This window comes from Amborella trichopoda, chromosome 13 (genome assembly GCF_054954075.1).
Source record: "Amborella trichopoda isolate Santa Cruz 75 chromosome 13, AtrichopodaSantaCruz75HAP2 v2.0, whole genome shotgun sequence".
Lineage (NCBI taxonomy): Eukaryota > Viridiplantae > Streptophyta > Magnoliopsida > Amborellales > Amborellaceae > Amborella > Amborella trichopoda.
The window spans coordinates 31,088,338-31,109,908 of record NC_142348.1 but is presented as its reverse complement, the minus strand read 5'-3'; the positions used below and the strand labels follow the sequence as shown (position 1 = coordinate 31,109,908).

Sequence of the window (21,571 nt, the reverse complement as noted above, 5' to 3'; positions counted from 1 at the left end):
GCTTCGTGTGCAGAATCCAACCATTCATCAAGTACATGGTTCGAGTCAGAGATGGTCTGAGACCTTACGCCCGTAATGGATTTCATCTCGCAACAATCGGGCTCGCGAACGACGTGATTTGACTGCTCGGGCGAGGCACGACGCTGCTGAATTTCTTGCACTTTCTTCACGGATCAGCAACTTCTCTCTACCTTTTCTACGTACTCGGGTATCGTCACGGGGAGTGCCACTTATCGAATCGCTAGTCTTGACTAGACGAACATGCTCACCAAATTTGAGCACGATCCGACATGGGATGGCTGAGATATGAGCGTCAAAATTCACTAGTCATGACTGTCTTTTTAATGGTGTAGTGTTGCAGGGTGGCTGCACGGGAATAGCCTGCAGCTCCCCCTGTTTCACTCTTTCACCTATAACTTCTTCTTGGAGTGTCTGTTTGGGCTGAAACTTGACCCATGGGGGTTTGCAATAGTGCTGGATCCAATAATAGTAGTTCCACAGCAATTTGAGATGCTGAAAGTGTAGCTCTAGTTATAGGGTTCTATTTTAAGGTGTTAGAGGCTGATTCTGCCGGAACTGTTTCTCAGTCTGCAATACCTTAGACATGTCGGAATGGGATGAAACTTGGTAGGAGACTTTTGAGAGACCTCATGAAGATCCTGGCCAGCTCTGAAGCTGTTCTAAGACTGTCAAAATTTCCACTACTTGCTAAGCCTTTATTGAGCAAGGGCCTCATGTTGATGAAAATACCTTCCAACAGTATCTTGCTTGTTGAAACTGCTAGCAGTGGGCAGGGGTTATACCCAAATTCTTTCACCTCAATAAACTAAGGTACCTACCTAACCAAGAACATTATGGTGCACCACGCAGACGGACACCAACCAAAGGCCCTCCACCAGACCATCCAGAACCAAACAACAAAACAAACAAACCCATACTAAATGCTAAAAATTCCCTTCAACATGGCACTTCACCGCCAGACTGACCTGATTCAGACCAACGAGGTCTGTACAAAATTCTCAACAGTCAAAATCACAAACAGTCCACGTGAGGGTGAGGCTTTGATATGATCCCTCAAAACAGTCTCTTTTCCCCCTAAAGTCTCCATGAATGGACCTGTACATTGTATCCAAATGTCTGAGCATCCTAGTTACAACATTGCAAACTAAGAAAAAAGCAATAAAGTCGAAGGAAATTTTTTTAATGTTGTCCTTTTCGCTTCTCTCAAAGCACAACACTCAGCGGTGCAAGCTGTTTGAATACATTTTTTAGCACCTTGAGTTCCCGATGTGGAATAAAAAGAGAAGTTGGTCAATAAAGGCTCGACATTCAATGGAATTCTTGACAGTCTCAAAATTGCCCCAAAACAGGTCAGAATCTTCCTAAGCACTTAAAAATGCCACCTACCAAGTTTTGTCGCAATCTAATATGTCTAAAGCAACGCAGATAAAGAAATAATTTCGAAAAAATCAGCCTTTAATACCCTGAAACGAACCCCATAACTAGAACTCTATTTTTGTTAATCAAACGATTGTGGGACCACCTCCATTAGATCCGACACAATTAAAAACCCCTAGGGGTCAAGTTTCGGCTTAAATGGACATTCCAAGACAAAGTTATGGATGAAACATTAAAAAGGGGTTGGCCGCACGCTATTCCCGTGCGGCCTCCAAGCACCAATCTCCATTAAAGGATACTGGTGTGCACAATCCCAAGCAGTAACTTCGAAGAGTTGTATCTTGCCCGTCTTGAGTCAGATTGAGCTCAAATTTAGTGAGCATGTTTGTCTTGTCAAGACGAGCATATGTGGCACGTTTCGTGACGATACCCAAGGCGAAAATTAGAGAGAAGTTGGCAATTTTTTAATATAATGACAGAATATTTAACAGCGACACGCCTCGCTCGAGCGGCCGTATCACGGCGCTCGTGTACCGAATCGATGCAAAACCATTGCATTATGTACGTAAGGTCTGAAGTTATGTCTAATTCGAACCCCACGTACGATGAATAGTTGGATTTGGCACACGAAGGGGTCAAAGTTAATGCAGATTCTGGCCAAAAACCCAAGACGACAAAATCTTTGTCCGAACACGAAATCGAACTGCGTTTGTTGCAACGTGATTGTGACGACATGCTCAGTGCAATTCAGTGAAGAAATCAAAGAAAAACTTCAAGATACAAGCACACTATCGATCAAATTTTTTCAAGATCTATACAAATTTCGAATCGTATGATCGTGACCTAAAAATGCGATCCGTGGCTCGAAGTTGGTATCAAATCGATCGTCATGCTGATCCTGACAAGACAAAAATCATCTTTCGGCCAAACGGACGTCGGAGCAACTCCAAATCATCTATGGAAGATCATGCAAGTTCTAGGGCAGCAGTAGGGACTGTTTTATACTTTCATCTATTGTTGGGCAGGGGCAAAACAGTCCTTTTTTATCTATTTTTAGATTTTTTTTAATTCAATTAAATTGTAATTATCATCAAATTAGGTAGTTTTTTGGCATACACCCATTTTTTGGCCCAAGTCTATAAGTACCTGCTAAACATAATTGTCAAACCCCTCATTTTTCAATCTCATGAATAAAATTTAAGAGTTTTCATATTAAAATTGTGGGCACGGCTTGAAGAGAGAGAGAGAGGAGAGAGAAAAAAGGGTCTGATACCCTTAAGTGAAGGTAACTTTCTCTCTCCTCCTCTCATCTCTCTTTCTCTCTCCTCTCATATATCTCTTTCTCTCTCCATCTCTCATCTATCTCTTTCTCTCTCTTCTCGTTTATCTCTCTCTTTCCTCTTTCTTCTCTAATCTTTTTTATTCACTCTCATTTCCTCTCTTTCTGTCTTTCCTTTCTTTTTCCTCTCTTTCCTTCTATCTCCATTTTCCCTTCTCTCTCTTCTTTGTTCATGCATGGCGGAGCCTATCACCGGGTGTGATGTCTTCCTACTCCTAGGACATAAACAATGAGTCGGGCCTTAACCCGAGTGGTGGGCCAGGCCTCTATCAAAGTTCCCTTGTCTCCCTTCTCTATCATGGACGGTAGAAGCTCATAGTCGTTCATGATTCTCTCTCTTCTTACTCCTTTATCATGGACGATGGAAGCTCATCGTCGTGTTCTCTCTCTTCTTATCCCTCTATCATGGACGGTGGAAGCTCATCATCGTCCATATTTTCTCTCTCTTCCTATCCCTCTATCATGGATAGAAAAAGCTCATCGCTGTCCATATTTTCTCTCTCTTCCTATCCCTCTGTCATGGACAGTGGAAGCTCATTGATGTCCATATTTTCTCTCTCTTCCTATCCCTTTGTCATGGACAGCGGAAGCTTATCACCTTCCATGTTTTTTTTCTCTTCCTATCCCTCTGTCATGGATGATGGAAGCTCATCGTTGTTCATGTTTTCTCTCTCTTTCTATCCCTTTGTCATGGACGATGAAAGCTCATCGCAGTCCATGTTTTCTCTCTCTTTTTATTCCACTATCATGGACGGCGGAAGCTCATCACCGTCCATGTCTTCTCTCTTCTTCATCTGTCATGGACAGTGGAAGCTCATCGTTGTCCATATTTTCTCTCTCTTCTTATTCCTCTATCACGAATAGTGTAAGCTCATCGTCGTCTATATTTTCTCTCTCTTCTTATTCCTTTATCATGGACAGTGCTAGCTCATCGTCGTCCATATTTTCTCTCTCTTCTTATTCCTTTATCATGGAAGGTGGAAGCTCATCATCATCCATAATTTCTCTCTCTTCTTATTCCTCTATCATGGACGGCAGAAGCTCATCACCATCCATGTTCTCTTCAATCTTCTCTCTCCTCTAACATGGATGGCAGAAGCTCATCACCGTCTGTGTTCTCTTCTATTCTTCCTCTTCTCTATCATGGACGGTGAAAACTCAACGTCGTCCATGTTCTCTGATATTCTCTCTCTTCTGTCATGGACGGTGGAAGCTCATCGCCGTCCATGTTCCCCTTTTCTATTCTCTCTCTCTTTCTCCCTCTTCCTTTTCTCTCTCTTCTTTCTTTCTTCATCCCCCTTTTCTCTTCTTTCTCACTGCTCCTCTCTTCTTCTTTTCCTCTCTCTCTCTTTCCTTTCTTTTTCTCACATGCATGGCATCAGTAGTGTTGTGTGTACCTGTCATTCTCTTTTCTTCTCCTTCTCTCTTTCCCTCTCATTTGACCAGGGGATGCTAAGTCAAACACTGCCATGATAGTCTCATCGTCTAGCGATATTGCCATTGTGTCGGTCTTAGTTACCGTGCCCGTCTTACTGCCACGATAGGCTAGTCATCGTGCCAAGATGGTCGATGGTCATTCTGTCATCTAATAGTATTATCGTTGTGTTTGTCTAATTACCATGTCCATCTTGCTACCACGCCAGGTCAATCACTTACTGGTCTAGCTACTGCGTTAGTCTGGCCACTTAGTCAAATTCTTATATTCTTCATTCCTTTATTCTATCTCTTTCTTCTCTTTTCATCTATCCTCTTACTCTTTTTCTCCCTTTGAATATGTACGCCTATGTGCATTCCCCCAAAGACAAGGAGGGGTCACGTGGCCCACTTGTCTTGTAAATTAACCGTGTGTGTGTGTGATTGCAAAACCATGAGAGTACAGACCAAGGGAGGCGATTCTAAACCAGTTGAAGGACAGGGGCTTTCCATTGGGATCTAAGAGGGTGCCCGGGCGAGTCAACCCGAGTGAGTCACGAACCTAGGTGAGGTGTGTCCTGCCTCACATTAAAATTTCTCTCTCATCGATTGGTATACCTGCCCTTGTTTCCTAACAAGGTTCTCGAGAGGGCGATCTCAAGTCTCGGGTTTCCCTGAAACCGGAGACACGTGCCACCAGGTCATCTCGACCCGGAGGGCGAGATCGAGGCACCTAACCCAGCTGCCAAATAGGCATGATTCTGACAAACGAGGTCCGTACAAAATCCTCAGTTATCAGAATCACAAATAGTCTCTTGAGGGTGAGGACATTGACAGGATCCCTCAAAAAAGTCTCTTCTCCCCTTAAAGTCTCCACAGATGGACCTGTACATTACATCTAAACGTCTGAGCATTCCTTGGGGTTCATGTGATCCTGTGGCTAGGAAGAAAAAAGTAATAAAGTTGAAGGAAATTTTTTGAATGTTATCTTTCGCTTCTCTCAAAGCACAACATTCTGCAAGGCAAGCTGTTTGAAGACATTTTACAGCACCTTGGGTCCCCTATGCGGAATAGAAAGAGAAGCCGGTCAATAAAGCCTGAATTATAGTGGAATTCTCAATGGTCTCAACAATACCCTAGAACAAGTGGAAATCTTCATAAGGACTTCAAAAGGCCACCTGCCAAGGTTCGTCGCAATCCGACATGTTTAAAGCAGTGCAAAGAAAGAAACAATTTCGAAAAAATCAGTCTTTAGCACCCTGAAACAGATCTCGTAACTAGAATTCTATTTTCAGTGCGTCAAATTACTGTGGGACCACCGCCATTAGATTCGACACGCCCCTATGGGTCACCTTTCAGCTTAATCAGGTGCTCTAAAACAAAGTTATGGGTAAAATACCGAAAAGGGATAGGCCCTACACTATTCCCGTGCACCCTCCCTGCACTAAATCACCATTAATGGTGACTGTTTTTACAGTCTCGAGCAGTGAATTTCAAGAGCCATATCTCACTCGTCCCGAGGCGGATCACTCTCAAATTTTGTGAGCGTGTTCGTCTTGTCAAGACCAGAGTTTTGATATGTGGCATGCCCCGTGTCAACCCCTGACCTAGGATAAAAGCTAGAGAGAAGTTGATGATTCGTGAAAGAAGTTGCACGAAATTCAGCAGTGACACATCCTGCTCGAGCGGCCATATCACGGCGCTCGCGTATCGAATTGACACAAGACCAGTTCCATCACATGTGTAAGGTCCTGGGCTACCATTAGTCCGAACCCCGTACGTGATGAATGGTCAGATTTCACGTACAATACCGATAAAATTGCTGTAAATTCCAGCCACATGAATTCAAATTCCGGCCAAAAACCCAAGACTGCAGAATCTTCGTCTAAACACGAAATCGAGCTGTGTTTGTTTTCACACGATTGTGACGACATGCTCAGTGTAATACAGTGAAGAAAACATGAAGAAAGATCAGGATATGAGCACACTATAGATCCGAAGTTTTCAATATTCGCATGAATTTCAAGTCACATGATCGTGGCTTAAAAACACGATCTATGGCTCGAAGTTAGTATCAATCAATCGCCATGATGTGCCCTACAAGAAAGCAATCATCTTTTTGTCAAACGGGCACTAGAGCAACCTCGGATCACCCATGGAAGATCATGCATGTTCTAGGGTAGCAATAGGGACTGTTTTGAAATTCCATGTATTGTTAGGCAAGGGCAAAATAGTCATTTTTTATCCATTTTTAAAATTTATTTTAATTCAAATAAATTGTAATTATCATCAATTAGGATAGTTTTTTGGCATCCACCCATGTTTAGGGCCCAATTCTATAAATACATGCTAAACCTAATTGTAAAGGATCCCTTCATACTTTCAATTGATCAATAAAGGATGAGTTTTTACATTGAGTTGGAGAGACACGTCTTGGAGAGAGAGAGAGAGGAGAGAGAAGAATTAAGCTGGTACCCCTCTTCCTTAAGGTAATTCTCTCTCTTCCTTTCTTCTCTCTCCTCCTTTTTCTCTCTCTTTTTCCTCTCTCTTTTCTTTCTTTTTCTTCTTTTTTCTGCTTCTCTCTCTTCCTCTCTGTGAATATGCACGGCTATGACAGAGTCGTGCATGCCTCTCTCTTCCTTCTCTTTCTCTCTTCTCCTTCTTCCTCTTCCCCTTCTTTATTCTCTCTCTGCTCTATCTTTCTCTATGTTTCTCCCTGTCTGTAAGTGCATGGCGATGGTAGTGTCATGCATGAATTTCTCTCTTTATTTTATTTTCTCTGTCTAATACACACAGTGATGCCAGCGTCGTGTGCATTTCTTTCTCTCTCTTCTCCTTCTTCTTCTTCTCCTTCTTTATTTATTCTCTCTATGCTCTGTTTTTCTCTCTGCTTCTCCCTGTCTGAACGTGCATGACGATGACAGTGTCATGCATGAACTTCTCTCTCTAATACACACGGCGGTGGTAGCGTCGTGCATGTTTCCTTCTATCTCTTTCTTTCTTTCTCATATGGCTCTTTCATAATCTCTTTCCATCTCTTTCCTTCTTTCTCCTCTGACTCTTTCCTAACCTCTCTCCTTACTTTTCTTTTCTCTCTCTTCTTTCTTTTTATCACTCACTGTTCACTTTCCTTCTCTCTCTACTACCCTTTCTTCTTTCTCTTCCCTAAACCCTCTTTCTTCCTCTCTGTCTTTCTTTCTCTTACCCTGTTATTTCTTTTCTCTCTCCACTCCAATCATGTACGACGATACCCATCGTCGAGCATGACATTCTCATTCTTCCCTTATCCTCTAGAAACATGGATAGTGAGCTGGGCCTTAACTCAAGTGGCGGGCCGAGCCTCTGTTCAAGTTTCCCCTTTCCCATGTTGTGCACGGCGAAGCTCATCGTTGTGCATGACATTTCTTTCGTCATTTTTTGATAAGGACATTGAATCAGGCCCTTTCTCGAGTGGCGGATCGGGTCGTGTCTGAGTCCCTTACGACATGAGCGGCGATGTCTAGTGTCACGTGTGTCTTTCTCTTCCTTGTTCCAATCTCTCTCCTTTGTCATGGGTGACGGAACCCATCGCGTTCCATGTTCTTTCTCTCTCCTCTTTCCTCTGTCATGGACGGCGGAAGGCCATCGTCGTCCATGTTTTCTACTTCTCTCTCTCCTTTCATGGACGGCAGAAGCCCATCACCGTTTATGTTTTATTTCTCTCTCTCTTTTTATGGACGGCAGAAGCCCATCGTCGTCTATGCTTCCTTCTTCCTTCTCTCTCCTCTGTCATGGACGGCGAAAGCTCATCGCCGTCCACGCTTCCTTCGCTCTTCTTTTTCTCTAACCTTTCTTTTTTTCTCCCTTCTTCTTCTCTCACATTTCTTCTTTCTATCTCTTCTCTTCTCTCTCATTTCTCTTCCTTCTCTTCTCTCTCTCACTTCTTCTCTCTCCCCTTTCCTTCTATCTCTCCTTTCTTTTCTCTTCTCCCTTCTCTTCCTTTTCTCTTTTCTTTTCTTTCTCTCCACACTCCTCTCTTCTCTGTTCCTCCTCTTTTCTTCTTTCTCTCTCTTCTCTCCTTTCTCTTCTCTTTCTTTTCTTCTCATTTCCTTCTCTTTTCTCCTATCTCTTTTCTTCTCTCTTTCTTTCTCTCTCTGCTTTTTTATTTCTCCTCTTTCTCTTTTTTTTTCTTCTTCCTCTCTTATTTGATTAAGGGATGAGTCTAGCACTTTCACGGTAGTCTCATCGTCGAGCAGTATTGTCACCGTGTCGATCTAAGTTATCGTGCCCGTCTTGTTGCTACGTCGAACTCGCCGTTGTGCCAGACTAGTTGGTGTTGGTGTTCTGTATTCAAGTAGTACTGTCGTTGTGCCGGTCCGTGTTACCGTGCCCATTTTGCTACCACATCAGGTCAATCATCATGTCAATCCAGCTACTGTGCTAAGCTAGCCACCTGGTCAAATGTCCTTTTCTTTTCTTTTCTTCTCTCTTCTTCATTCTACCAACCCTCATCTCATCATTTCTTCTCTTTTCTCCTTTGAATGTGCACGCCTGTGTGCATTCACCCAAAGACAAGGTGAGGTCTCTTGGCTCACTGGTCTAATAAAATTAACCATGTGTGTGTGATCACAGAAACAGGAGGATACAGGCTAAGGGAGGCGATTCTGAACCAGTTGTACGACTCGGGGGGTTTCTGACGTGATCTAAGAGGGTGCCCACGCGAGCAACCTGAGTGAGTCACGAACCTAGGTGAGTGTGTCCTTCCTCACTACAAATTCCTCTCTCATTGGTTGGTATACCTGCCCTTGTTCTTGAGCAACGTTGTCGAGAGAACGATCTCAAGTCTCGGGGGGTTCCCTTTGAATCCCGAGACACGTGTCACCAAATCATCCAGATCCGAGGGCGAGATCGTGGCACCTAACCAATCTGTGTCAAAAGTTAATGATGATCCTTTGGGGTCCTACTCACATGGGTGTGAGAGGTCTCATAGTGTTATTTCTCTTACGGGAAATCACAACAAGTACTCATAATTCTTTGTTTGACAGGCACCTATAAACTTTATATAAAGACATCAGACCCCTTATTCAAGTCACGAATTGATAAAAATTTTCTCTTGAATTCTGGTCTTCTTCCTAAAAGAATAAGCAAGTGGCTATTGCTTCCTAGATTTTGTTGTTCGTGTGCATTAAAAGAATTAGAGTTTATTTGACCTCTTGTTTTGGTGTTTTTGAAGGACAAATTTTTTTAAGACCTGTAAAAAAAAAATGAACATTCATTCGGGGATGGGGAAAATACAATCTCGAGAAAGAATCATTAAGACATGTTTCAAAACCAAAGAACAATATATTCCTTTGTGTTAGGTATATGTGGCCATTAAAGGCCTTATGGGTGCTTGTAATTGAACTTTTTGATATAATAGAACATGAACTCAATGAAAGTATAGTCATGTGTAGATCATACTAAGCAAACAATATTTGCTGATACCAGACTGAGCTTGATGAGCTAGGCCAGTCGATTGGAAAAAACCCATGTAACCTAGGCATAGAGAATAAACCGATAAGGGTTATAATAAGTCATCCCTTAATGAGGTTAGAGTACGGCCGGATGAGTGAGCTAAAGGACTGTGTGCCCCTTGTCTGTGATGGCGACCTTCAAAGATGGGAGTCAAAACCTCATCGTCGTACCATTACACAGTATGCACATATGATAGCCTTTCGAAAAAACAAACCAACTTTCAAGGTGAAGCTTGTGCATATGTGAAATATTACTCTTACACACCATAGAGTTGTAGTTGCATAAGGTCCAAGAGACCTTGGTACGTCTCTAAGGGAGAACTTGACATCCACACACTGGGATTACGACCCTTTGTATATTGCTAGACTGTGGTGCCCACTAATGAGCTCATGTATAGACTGTGGCTCATGGGCAACACTAGGTCGGTTTGAGAAAGAAAGTATCATCGTAGTCCACAGTAAAAGGTGGAGTGCTCCAGTATTTATTTATTTGTTCGTAGACCATATGAATCATTTTCTTATCAAAAGTATAATTATGTTTATTATAATATTATATGATTTTTAAAAATGTTATCTGAATTTTTATGAATCTTTGCGTATTTTATTTATGAAATTTAGATTTATAAAAACAGAGATATTGATTTAATTATTCAAATTGGATTTTATGAATTTAAAAGTCATAAATTATTTTAAATAATTTTAATATTGCATGATATGCCCAAATATGTATATGGGCCCATCATGACAATTTGGTGGGGCCCATGATGTGCCACTTAGGGTGGCATGCCCCACCTTGTGGACTTTCTTTTTTATTTAATTCAAGTTTATGGCTTGAGGGTGAAGAAAGCTTATGTTTTGAAAAGATTGTGTTTAAAGGAAGCTTTGAAATTGAATAAAGAAAGTGTGAGAAAGCTTATGCATGAAAATAAGAAAACATAATATTATTATAGATATGTACTTATTTAAATTAAATGATGGGAAAATGTTTTAGGAAATGGGGGATAAATGTTCTAGTACCTTCTGTATGATCTTGATGGCTTTTCTATAGAATGGATGACTCATATCTCTCACCCCACGAGTCACCCAAGATCAATGGTACATATTCAATGTCACAAAAAGAGGCAAGCCATGAAAAACCCTAAACCCCTTGACGCACTATAAAAAAAGAGGTGCCCTCTCCTATATCTCTACATATTAATCTCTATATTCTCTCTCTTATCTCTTTCTCTCTAAGCCTATAGAGGGGCACGCTCCACCTAGAAAAGTATATCTCTCTCTCTCTCTGTCTCTCTCTCTCTCTCTCTCTCTCTCTCTCTCTCTCTCTCTCTAGATCATGAAGAGGAGCACACCCATATAATTAGATAAAGCTCTCTCTTCCTCATACTCAAAGAAAGGGGCACGCCCCACATAGTAGAAGATATCTATCATCTCCCATCTCTCACATGCCTAGAAGGTTAAGGGTTTAGTAATGAGATGTTCTCTCAACTAGGTGAATAAGGAGTAAAGCCTTATTTTGAGATTGAAGCTTTGAAATGAGTTCTTGTTCCATTTGAGGGTTTAACCTATTTGTTTTCTCATGTTTGATATTAAAGGTTGACCATTGATCTCGCGCCATTGGAATGTGGTGACTCGAGGTACAATAAACCCGTTTGAGGTAATCTCTGGCATTTACTTTCTTGTTTATTACCATATTTATGTATTATGTCTTTTATTATTCCCAAACATATTGTTGTAGTTTTCTTTGCTTACTAAAAAGTGGTTTTAGTGGCATCAAGTTTTAGATCCCATATTTGTTTTTTTTATTTCTTTTCAAGTTAATTTATTGTAATGGACTACATGAGTGTTCTAAGCTGGAAAAGAAAAAGAAAAAAACAAAAAAAATAAGAAGAAAAAAAAAATAATACATACACCGGCTAGATCACATAAGTCCAACTTTCACATATACTATGCTTCTATGAGAGCAATGCTATATATCTACTCCCTCTCTAAGAAGACCTGCTAAGGAGGATCTTTTTTAATTTAAAATTTTCAATATTGCCAAAGAACCACTAGATAATTAATTTTAAAAGAAAAAAATTAAATATTGAGTTTTCTAGTACTTAAATCTCACCCTTAAAATTTGGGCAGTCTCTTTTCAATTTTGAAACATTATTTTTTCATGTGTAAAGGAAGCACAATCTGGAATTATTTTATTGAGGTTATTCTAAGTGTTAAAGAGGTCACATCCCTAAAATTGTGTTTTATGAAATTACACCAAATTTAAGTTTTACTTGAGGGAGTAAATAGTATACTTCTACGGGAACGTAAAATCTTTCGTGTACTTGTGTTCATTTTAACATTCAAAATAAAAAGCCAAAATTTTCGTACTTTTGAGAGAGCATATTGTCTATTTACTCCCTCAAGCAAAATCCAATCTAGGGTTACTTTTAATCCCCCAAATTTTGGGGATGTAATCTCTTGAGCTATATGTTATACTCAATAAATAAATAAATAAAAATCAAATTGTATTCTTATGGGCTTTTAGAAAATAATGCCTCGAGATTTGATAGAAAAACTTCCAATTTTTTAAGGTGAGATCTAAGTGCTAGAAAACTTAAAATTGAATTATTATTTTTTGAATATAATCATCTAAGTAATTTTTTGTGGTTCCCAAATTTTTGGATCTAAGAAAATCTTCCAAAGTTAGTCTTCTACTCGAGGGAATAAGTGTACAACATATATGCTCTCAAGGTAGAACAGTATATGTACTGACTAAAAAAGGAAAATGTTTATATAATGTTGATATTGCAATTTTAAAAACATTATTATATTAGTAATATTATTTTAATATATTATAATAATATAATTATCAATGTAATAGTACTACAATATCATATTAATACCAATAAAATAATATTACTTATTTAATTACTATAATATATTATAATAATTATAATATTATTATTAATACTGATAATTTATTATAAAAATAATAATTATGATTATTATAATGATGCCATTACATTACAATGATATTATTATAACATAATAATACTATAATAACATATTAATACTAATAAAATAGTATTATATTATAATCATGATGTTAATATTTGAATGCACATTTCATGTAATGTTGGAATCAAGGAATCTCACCTTTGCAAGTGTAAATATTATATTTGAACTAGTTGAAAAAAATCTTCAATGTTTACCTTACATTTTTGTTGTTGTTAGATATTAAAAGACAAACTCGGCAATCTCCACACTTGGACAAAAACTAAAATGAAGGACCTAACCAATATTTAAGTGCAATAATCACAACATTTAGAATGGTTGTTTTCAATATTAAAAAAGGCGGCGCCCAGGCACAAAGGCGGGCAGTTTGTGTCACTAAGGGAAGGGATTGGGGTGGTGCGGGCCATATGTTTTGTGCATATGTATTTTGTGAATGTGTGTATGTGTTTAATGTGTGTGTGCATGCATATATATGTATATATATATATATGTATGTGTAAGGTCTCATATGAAATTTTAAATGTCATCCTCTTTTTTTCTTTTTCTTTTGTATTTATGAGAGAGATCTCGAACACTTGGAAGATACGTTGAGAGAGAAAGAGGGACCCCACATCAAACACTTGGAGGCCATGCCATCTTCTTCTTTTTCTTTTTTTTACATTGAAAGAGATATATGGGTCTAGGTGTATGTGTGTGTGTGAGAGAGAGAGGCCAGAGCATCGTATACTAAGAGTCCATATTCTTCTTCTTTTTCTTCACATATGTGGAGAGAACATTGTTGGAAAAATCGAGCGGTCTAACCGGTAACCACCCGATTAGATCGGAACCCGTTTTTTTGGGCAGTTTCGTTACTCAGCCAGTATTTAAAAAAATTTAAAAAAATACATATAAATTCCTAAAAATAAAGAATTTGTTTTGTAATACTTTTTTAATATCTTTTACGTTATGCTAAAGATTAAAAAAAAAAATTGGTCATCAATACACACTTTTATATTTTTCCATCTTTTTCAAAAAAATTTAAAAATATCCCTAGGCACAAATCGATTATTTAAAATCGATGTTTTTCATCAATTTTTAACTTCTTTTGAATGTGTTTTGTTTTAGTCACTCTTTATATGCTTTTCATATTTTATTAGTTATTTTTTGTATTTTTGTATTTTCTTCAACATTTTTTGCCCGGTTAGAATGGTTGAATCGGCCGATTTAACTGTTGGGCTGGTTAAACCACTTATGGACCATGTCCAGTTAACTGTTTCAGATCAATTTTATGAACACTGAGAGATAACACATGGACCCAACAGAGATATAGAATTAACGGGTACCTCATAAACTCAGCGGAAAAGGTTGTTTTGACACTAAAAACCTTCTAATTGATCATCTCGATCTCGAGATGTATGGATATGGAAAAAAAGTAGGAAAATTTTCGCATATAACCCTAATTCCTCATATTATTTCATTGTAGACCCCCCTTCCGTTTTTCTTTCAAGTGGCATAAAAAACCCTTAAAGATTTCACCATACCAGTCATCTCTTATCTCCCTCTTTTATTGACTTTTGATCATAAAAAATAACCTCAACAAATCCTTTATACCATTTCAACCCAAAATCTTTTTTAATATTTAGAAAGGGAAAAAGAGGGTTAAAAAAAAATTGGGATGAACTGGTAGGTTAAAAGTCAATAAAATAGGAAGATAAGAGATGAGAGGGTACAGTGAAAGCTTGAAAGAAAAATAGAAATAAAGTCTACTATAAAATAATACGAGGAATTAGGATTCCATACGAAATTTTCCCAAAAAAATATTACTTTTTTTAGTCCTAAAATAGTGCATTTTGTAATGCATTATCTGAACCGTCCATTTATAATATTTTTATTCATAGATCTGCTCAATTTACACAAGTTTTTAAAAATTTATATTTCATAATTAGAAAACAAAATGCATTTTTTTTTGCTATCATGAAGATTTTCGGGAAAAATCATCTTTCGACACCATTTTAGAGTGAATCTTACTTTGATTGTTTAAAGGCATCTACTTTTTGCGAACAACGCCACTGGAAAATTTTTTATTGAGATTATTTTGCCGGTTGAAAAGATGCATCCCTATTAATTTCCTATAATTACTTCAAGTTTGGCTTTCACAAAAAATAGAAGTTACTTCTATCGAAGCATGAAAGCTTTTGACATGTGATATATTTACAGGGCAAAAGATTTCCTTACTCCCTCTTGGGTATCCATCAATTTACGCATTTGGGCAAAACTCATACTAGGGATGCTTTTGTAGATATTAAGTCTTGGGGATGTAAACTCTACAACCATTAGAATAATCTCAGCAAAATATTTTTTTTAAAATAAATTCTATGTACTAGAAAAAACTAACGCATTGAATAGGAACTGTCTAATTTTTAAACTCAAATTTTATTTTTTTTATTTTATTTTAAAATAATTAGTAAATCATATGTAGTTCCCAAAATTAGACTATGTAGTTACAAAACTTTTAGTCTAAAAAATTCCTCCTAAATAGATGTTTTGAGCAAGGGAATACATATACAGTATGCTCCCACATGAGCTCTATTTATAGTTTGTTGTGCAATACATATATAATATGCTCCCACAGGAGCTCAGTATATGTGCTCGAGTTATAGTTCGTTGTGCAAGGACGCTCACATTCAAGTTTTTAACACTTAAAACTAGTGGTTTAAAAAATGGACTGGTGCCCCAGATTAGGCACCCCAAAAACCATCCAGATCGGTGAATCGGCGGTTCGGATCGAGAATCGGCTGAATCGATTGGATTCAGCAATTAAAAAATCCAAAAAATTTATTAAAAATAATTATGAATATTGTTTTTTTAGGAATCCAATGAGAAATGGGATACTACATTATTAACTTTCATTTTTTTTCATTAATATGCGAATATTGAGATGTTTTTCCCTGTATGAATTTATGTTAACTAATACATCACATAAAATAAAAATCACATAATTATCATGGATAAAGTATATAATCATACATTGACTACAATAAAGAATGGAATAAATCAATGAAAAAATGGCCACCAAATTCTCGAATTGGTGAAAAACCCTAATCCACTAAAAAAAACCCAAATTATTACAACCTAACTAACTATAACATTATATCCTGAAATTGAAATTATTGGTTTACATGTTATAAATATTTTTCTATACAAATAATAACAAACCTAAAATATCTTATCATATCATTTAATTTAAAATATATTCTTGACAACTGTAAGAAAAATAGTACATTACATAATTTATAATACAAATAAATTAATAAATAAAATACAAGATTTGGTTATCAATGTAGAAATTATTAGAATATATACCAATTTTCAAATTAACATATTTATTTTCAAAAATCTAATTTTTTAGGTTTTTAGAATAAATTTAGTGGAAGAGATTTTTAATAGAAAGAGAGAGATTTCAAATGGCCTCATTGTATGACCCCTATCTTTAAATTAATATTCTTAAATTTATGTTAAAGACCACCATGTTATAAAAATAAAAAATATAATTAGACCATTTATTCTTAAGTTAAAAAAAAAAAAACAATAAGCATTCATATATAAGAAAGAGAAAAAGAGCTAACATTACCTTTACATATCTAATTTAAGCGTACGATAATCGCAACTCAAATGTGTGCTTGAAAAGCGTGATATTTATTGTATTACCTTTTATTTAGGAACCTTTTGTGTACAAGACGGACGTGATAACCACTTGTGTCTAAAGCATTTTTGTTAGGGCTATTAATGGAGAGGGCTGGGATTCGGGTTTCTAGGCTGGGCCCGTCAAATGGCCACTAACGAGCTTTGGGTTGGGATGATATGGACACGTGTTATTATTAAGTTGGGCCGAGCTTTTAACGGACCAGACCGAAAATTGTCTCGTCTAGGCCCAATAATGACCGGCCCAGCTTATTTTTCCTTTTTTCTTTTGTATCTTCACTCTTCAAAATTTTATTGTTTGTAGTAAGGCAAATGAAAATAAAAATAAATATATGTTAAAATATTTTTTATAAAATTTAAAATTCATTCTGTCTCTGAAACCCCAATATCTCTTTTCTCTCTGAAACTTCATTTTCGCTACAACCCAAATCTCTCTCTCTCTCAAATCCATTTTCTCTCTAGAAGTTACAATCTCTCTCTCTTATGGGTGGCACTGGACCCAAGAGCCGCCGGGTAGACCTGACCTGTGTTTGTGTATAGATCCAGCATTAGACCCGGTGGGTCGAGTCCGGGTCCATCGCTATTGACCCGAAATAGGCATCGGTTGGGTACAGGTTCCAATAAACCCAACCTGGATTTATTATATAAAAAAAATATTAATTTTATATTGCTATAATGACTATAAAATGGTAATGTTTCTTTATGTTGAGATTTTGCCCAAAAAGGTGAACCCTTTTATTTTAGTTCTCCCCTTCCTATATTTTGCTATCTAGAGACGCAGTATGAGGAAAGTATCCGCCCTTCTATTTCCTCTCAGCTGAGACTTTCTACCACAACAGGAGAGGGACTTCTTCGTTACTAATGGTAGAGAGAGAAAGACCCATTTCAAATGGTGAGAGAGATCCATTTCACTTAGAGAGAGAGAGCGTTCAATATAGACTTCGTGGTTGAATCGAAGAAGCTTTGTTATTTGGCATGGCCTGCTATATTCACACATGCCAGTACTTGCTAAGCACCATCACCAATGTTCGCAAAATCGAACCGGAACGGTTAACCGGTTTGGGGCTGGGAGCAGTTTGAACCGGAACCGGACTAATCGGAGTGGTTAACCGTTTTAACCGGTCAAGTAGTTTTTTTTTTTTTTTTTTAAAAAAAGGTAAAAACCATCCAAAAAAATTTAAAAAAAAAATGAAAAAAATTGAAAAACTTAGATTAAGTGTATACTATTATATTACATACATTTATCTTACAAAAAAAATTGAAAATTTTTTTTATATAAATTAATATTTGAATACTATGAAGATATGCAAGACAATTTAGAATTTGACATTAATTCAATTAACGAAGTTACAAACTCCAACTAACAATGCTAGTAGTAATGAGAGTGGCGAGGGGGATCATGATATTGTTGTGTTTCACTATCAGGATTTACAGGGCGAAAAATCTGAGTAAGGCTTGGTGGAGTCTGTAATGCCGCAGTTGTGCCCGCTCACCAGTCAAGAATATTTCTAGTAGTACCCCCTTGGCCAAAGTCTCCTACACTCGTCCAGCCTTCATGCTCTCCCCCACCCTGTTCTATGTTAACCCCTACCCTGTTATGTGTTACCCGCACCCTGTTCTGTGTTACCCCCACCTTGTTTTGTGTTATGGCCCTCAGTATCTTCAATATTGTCATCATCATGAATAACAAGGTTACGGAGACGGCTATAACTTCGTCTCTCCCTTGTTGAGTAACTCCAATGCCTCAATGCATGGACTTCCTCCCTAGCCAATCTCATTAAATCTTCCTGTTCATCAGGCACCGCATCATGTTGTGCCCCTTCACATTCCTGGATGACTAGTTCTTGTCAATTGTTTTCCATTGTCTAATCTGTTTCATCATCATGTGCATCATCTTCATCCTGTGTATAATCGTCATCCATGTCCATTGTCATGTCTCCTTCATTGGATGCTGCAACATTCACATTATCATCCATATCGGCAACTGCCCCACTAAGAAAATCTTGGTCTAGTATTGGGGTCCTTAGTGACACCCACTCATCGGCGAGGTCGCTCCGAAAAATGTAATCAAGGTTGATCGGCGTGTAGTCTGTGGGGTTCCTCCTTATATATTTCTCTCTCAATTTCAAATTATAATGAACGTACACCAAGTTGTGCATCGTCTGTGTCTTTAACCTATTCTGCCTTGGGGCGTGTGTCTTTGACCTATTCCGCCTCGGGGCGTGTATCAATTAAAATGTACTCTAGTTTCTCTCACAGCCCCAGGCAGCACAGGTTTGACTCAAAATTCTAACGACAATTTTTTGCAATTGCTTTATTCGAATTCCGTGTATCGTCCACCATTGTGATGACACAGACAAACATAAAAATACTTAACAATAGAAAATAAATTGATTTAAAAAAATTAGAGATAGTAGTGTACTAAACTATTGCAAGTTTTAACTTAAAACTAACCTGGGTGCAATTTTGCAGCTGCTTTTTTGGCATTGTTGTATGCAAATTCCCTATTTTTTTCCATGTACATAATAAGCTAAAAATAACAAGATGCATATACAAGAAATTAATACTACAGAGAAATGCAATTCATTATTGTAAATTGAAATTTTATTACATACACGTTTTGATTAAGGTTTACCTGTTGCATACACTCCATCTGAGTTTCAAGATTAAGTTCAAGTCTATAGATGCAATTTCTTACCCCTTCCATGATATCTGCATCATCTAAAGTGGCATTGGAGTACAAATTTTGTAGATTAAGAAAGAACCCTGCATGTGGTTTGTTATATTATTAATTACGGTAAATTTTCTCGGAGTTGAGAAAGAGTCATGAATTGCGACAGTGAATCATAAATTACCTGTTACATGGATATCTTGGTGTAGTTGGTCTCTCCACCAACGATCAACAATCTCTAATATCTCTTCATTCCATATGTTATTATCAAATATAGCTTCCCTTGCACGTCTCATTGTATCAAACAGAAACCCCATTACGGGTTTATCATCAGAGTCACTTAACCTCAGCACATGTACTAAAGGTTCAGTTATAGAAACAACATGGTTACATCGAGCCCATAACCTCCGATCGAGAAGGGTGGTTTCAACCTGCATTCCAAGTTGACTCATTGATGCCCTATCAGTCTGTAATTCATTAAAGCGTATCATTGATCTCAATCTTGTCTTGTTTACCAATATCGATTGTATCGTAAGGAACGCTGTAGCGAATCTAGTAGTGGACTCCTTGACAATCTCTCGCATGCAATGCTCCCTCATCAAAGCATGAAGATATGTGTGATTGTATATAACCCTTAGAATCAACTTGCTCCTCAAAATACAATATTTAACCCTCTTCAGCTTCCTTATTTCCTTGAGCATCAAATTAATACAATATGCAGCACAAGCAGTCCAATAAAGATTGGGTCTTCTCTCTATTAGCAACAAGCCTGCTATTCTGTAATTCGCAGCATTATCAGTCACTACTTGGATCACATTTTCAGGCCCAACAACATCTACAATTTTGTCTAGATGTGCGCATATCAATCTCCCAGTATGTCTCTTTCTTGATAAATCAATGCTAGAGTGGTAAACAATGCCCCTAGGGCAACCTATTAAAAAATTAACAAGATGCCTATGAGACTTGTCCTTCCAACCGTCAGTCATAATAGTCACTCTTGTACCTGGCCAGCAGACCTTGAACTATGCAATATGCTTATCAACATCATAAACAACAGCTTCTAAACATAACCCTGGAAGCTCCTTCGCAGTTGGACCTCTAACACCTGGCCCTGCCTCAGCTATAGCAGCTACCATTTGTGGGTAGAAGTCTGAGCTTGCAAAATTAAATGGCAGTGCATTAGCATACCAGAAATATGCTAATCATCTTTCTTACTTTTCTATTAATACACCTGCTGACGGAAATTTTAATTTTTTTTTATGATATTGTGACTTATGGGGATCAAGTCCAGGGTTCGCGGGTCATTGATGGCACATCTATGGGTTCATGTCGTTGAGTAGTAGATGGCCGATTAGAAGAGGTTGGGCGACTAGAGAAACTACGTCTCAATCTACTAGATGTGGATTTAAGCAATGAAGGCCCACATACTCCCCTACTCGGTACTACATGTTCTTGAGGTTGACGTCTACTGGATGCATCATCCCTTCTCCCATATATCTCTTGAATTTCCATTTGTCTATAATTAAGCTCTTGAATGGTAATCCTAGCTCGCTCCATTTGCGCCTCAAATTCTGCCTCTTGATCATCTTCCTCATCTATTGGACTTTCATACCCCCTCCCTATCTCCTCTGCATCCCTTTCTCTCTGCACTTTTTTCTTTTTCCTTTTGTAATTATTTTTATCATTTGTTGTTTTACTCTTTGTGGCACTTCTTTACAACCGGTGACATTACTTTTACCCAAGCAAGATGTTCTTTTAGGCGATAAATACCACCCACATTTCCTTGTTACAAAAATTACATCGAACCCTTCCTTTGTCATTCACTTTTGTACCATACTGTCATGTCACATCTCCCCTTCTCATCTTATTATTTTATTGTAAATTTTCCTTAACATAAAAGTTCATTAAAAAAGTATTTATTTGGGAAAATCACTCTACCAAGGGGACCTTGTAAGCATGGATATTTAAGCCCTACTTTCTCATGAAAATGAACAAGTTACAATAACATCTAATAGAAAAAAAAAATTATAATTAAGATGACCATGAATCACCATGCCATTCAATTAATATTTCTCAATAAAAAAAATGCATGTGAGCCTCTAGACCATGAAAGCGGAAAAAGCCATGCATGAGGGGAGTGCATTAAGAAATGTGGTGAAATATGTTTTCTAGGGGGCTAGGGTCAAGTAAATCCTTCAATAGGTAATATGAACAAAAATAAGTGCCCAAACCTTTCCCAAAGTATATGGTACACCATGAAATTGAATAAGAGCAGCAACCTATTAAACAAGAAGTAATCCATATAACGATACCTCAATTCCTGATGAGTAGTTTGTATTTCATGTGATAGTGACCCTTGCCATAAATATATATTCAAGGTAAAAAGTATTTCTCAAAAGGTTCTAATGGATGCATCAGTAGGGAAAAATACATCCACTTTCCAAAAGTGGAATTTAATACACTCATTGCTATAAGTTTAAACTATAAAGCATGCATTGCTCCAAGGAGTTCTACAAGCTAGTAGAATAGATTAATTCTGTATGTTTAGATCAATTCTGTATGTTGATTAGATCTGATAAGATA

General features: G+C 37.6%; 1 protein-coding gene across 1 annotated transcript; it reads right to left on the bottom strand.

The window, feature by feature from the left end:
• Positions 1-18,182: 18,182 nt before the first annotated feature.
• On the bottom strand, positions 18,183-19,974 carry LOC18440293 (uncharacterized). Its single transcript, XM_011627315.1, has 4 exons — positions 19,173-19,974; positions 18,953-19,083; positions 18,772-18,847; positions 18,183-18,433 (listed from the first exon to the last, which is right to left on the bottom strand). The coding sequence occupies exons 1-4, from the start codon at positions 19,972-19,974 to the stop codon at positions 18,183-18,185; spliced, it is 1,260 nt and encodes a 419-aa protein (XP_011625617.1).
• Between the last annotated feature and the right edge of the window lie 1,597 nt (positions 19,975-21,571).

Bases quoted from the DNA above. Each gene is read 5' to 3' on its own strand.
- LOC18440293 (XM_011627315.1), bottom strand. From the start codon at position 19,974: ATGACTGACGGTTGGAAGGACAAGTCTCATAGGCATCTTGTTAATTTT. The intron at 19,084-19,172 runs GTAATTTATGAT...AACCACATGCAG, and splicing joins CCAAGATATCCATGTAACAG to GGTTCTTTCTTAATCTACAA. The intron at 18,434-18,771 runs GTTAGTTTTAAG...TGAAATTGAGAG, and splicing joins AGCTGCAAAATTGCACCCAG to AGAAATATATAAGGAGGAAC.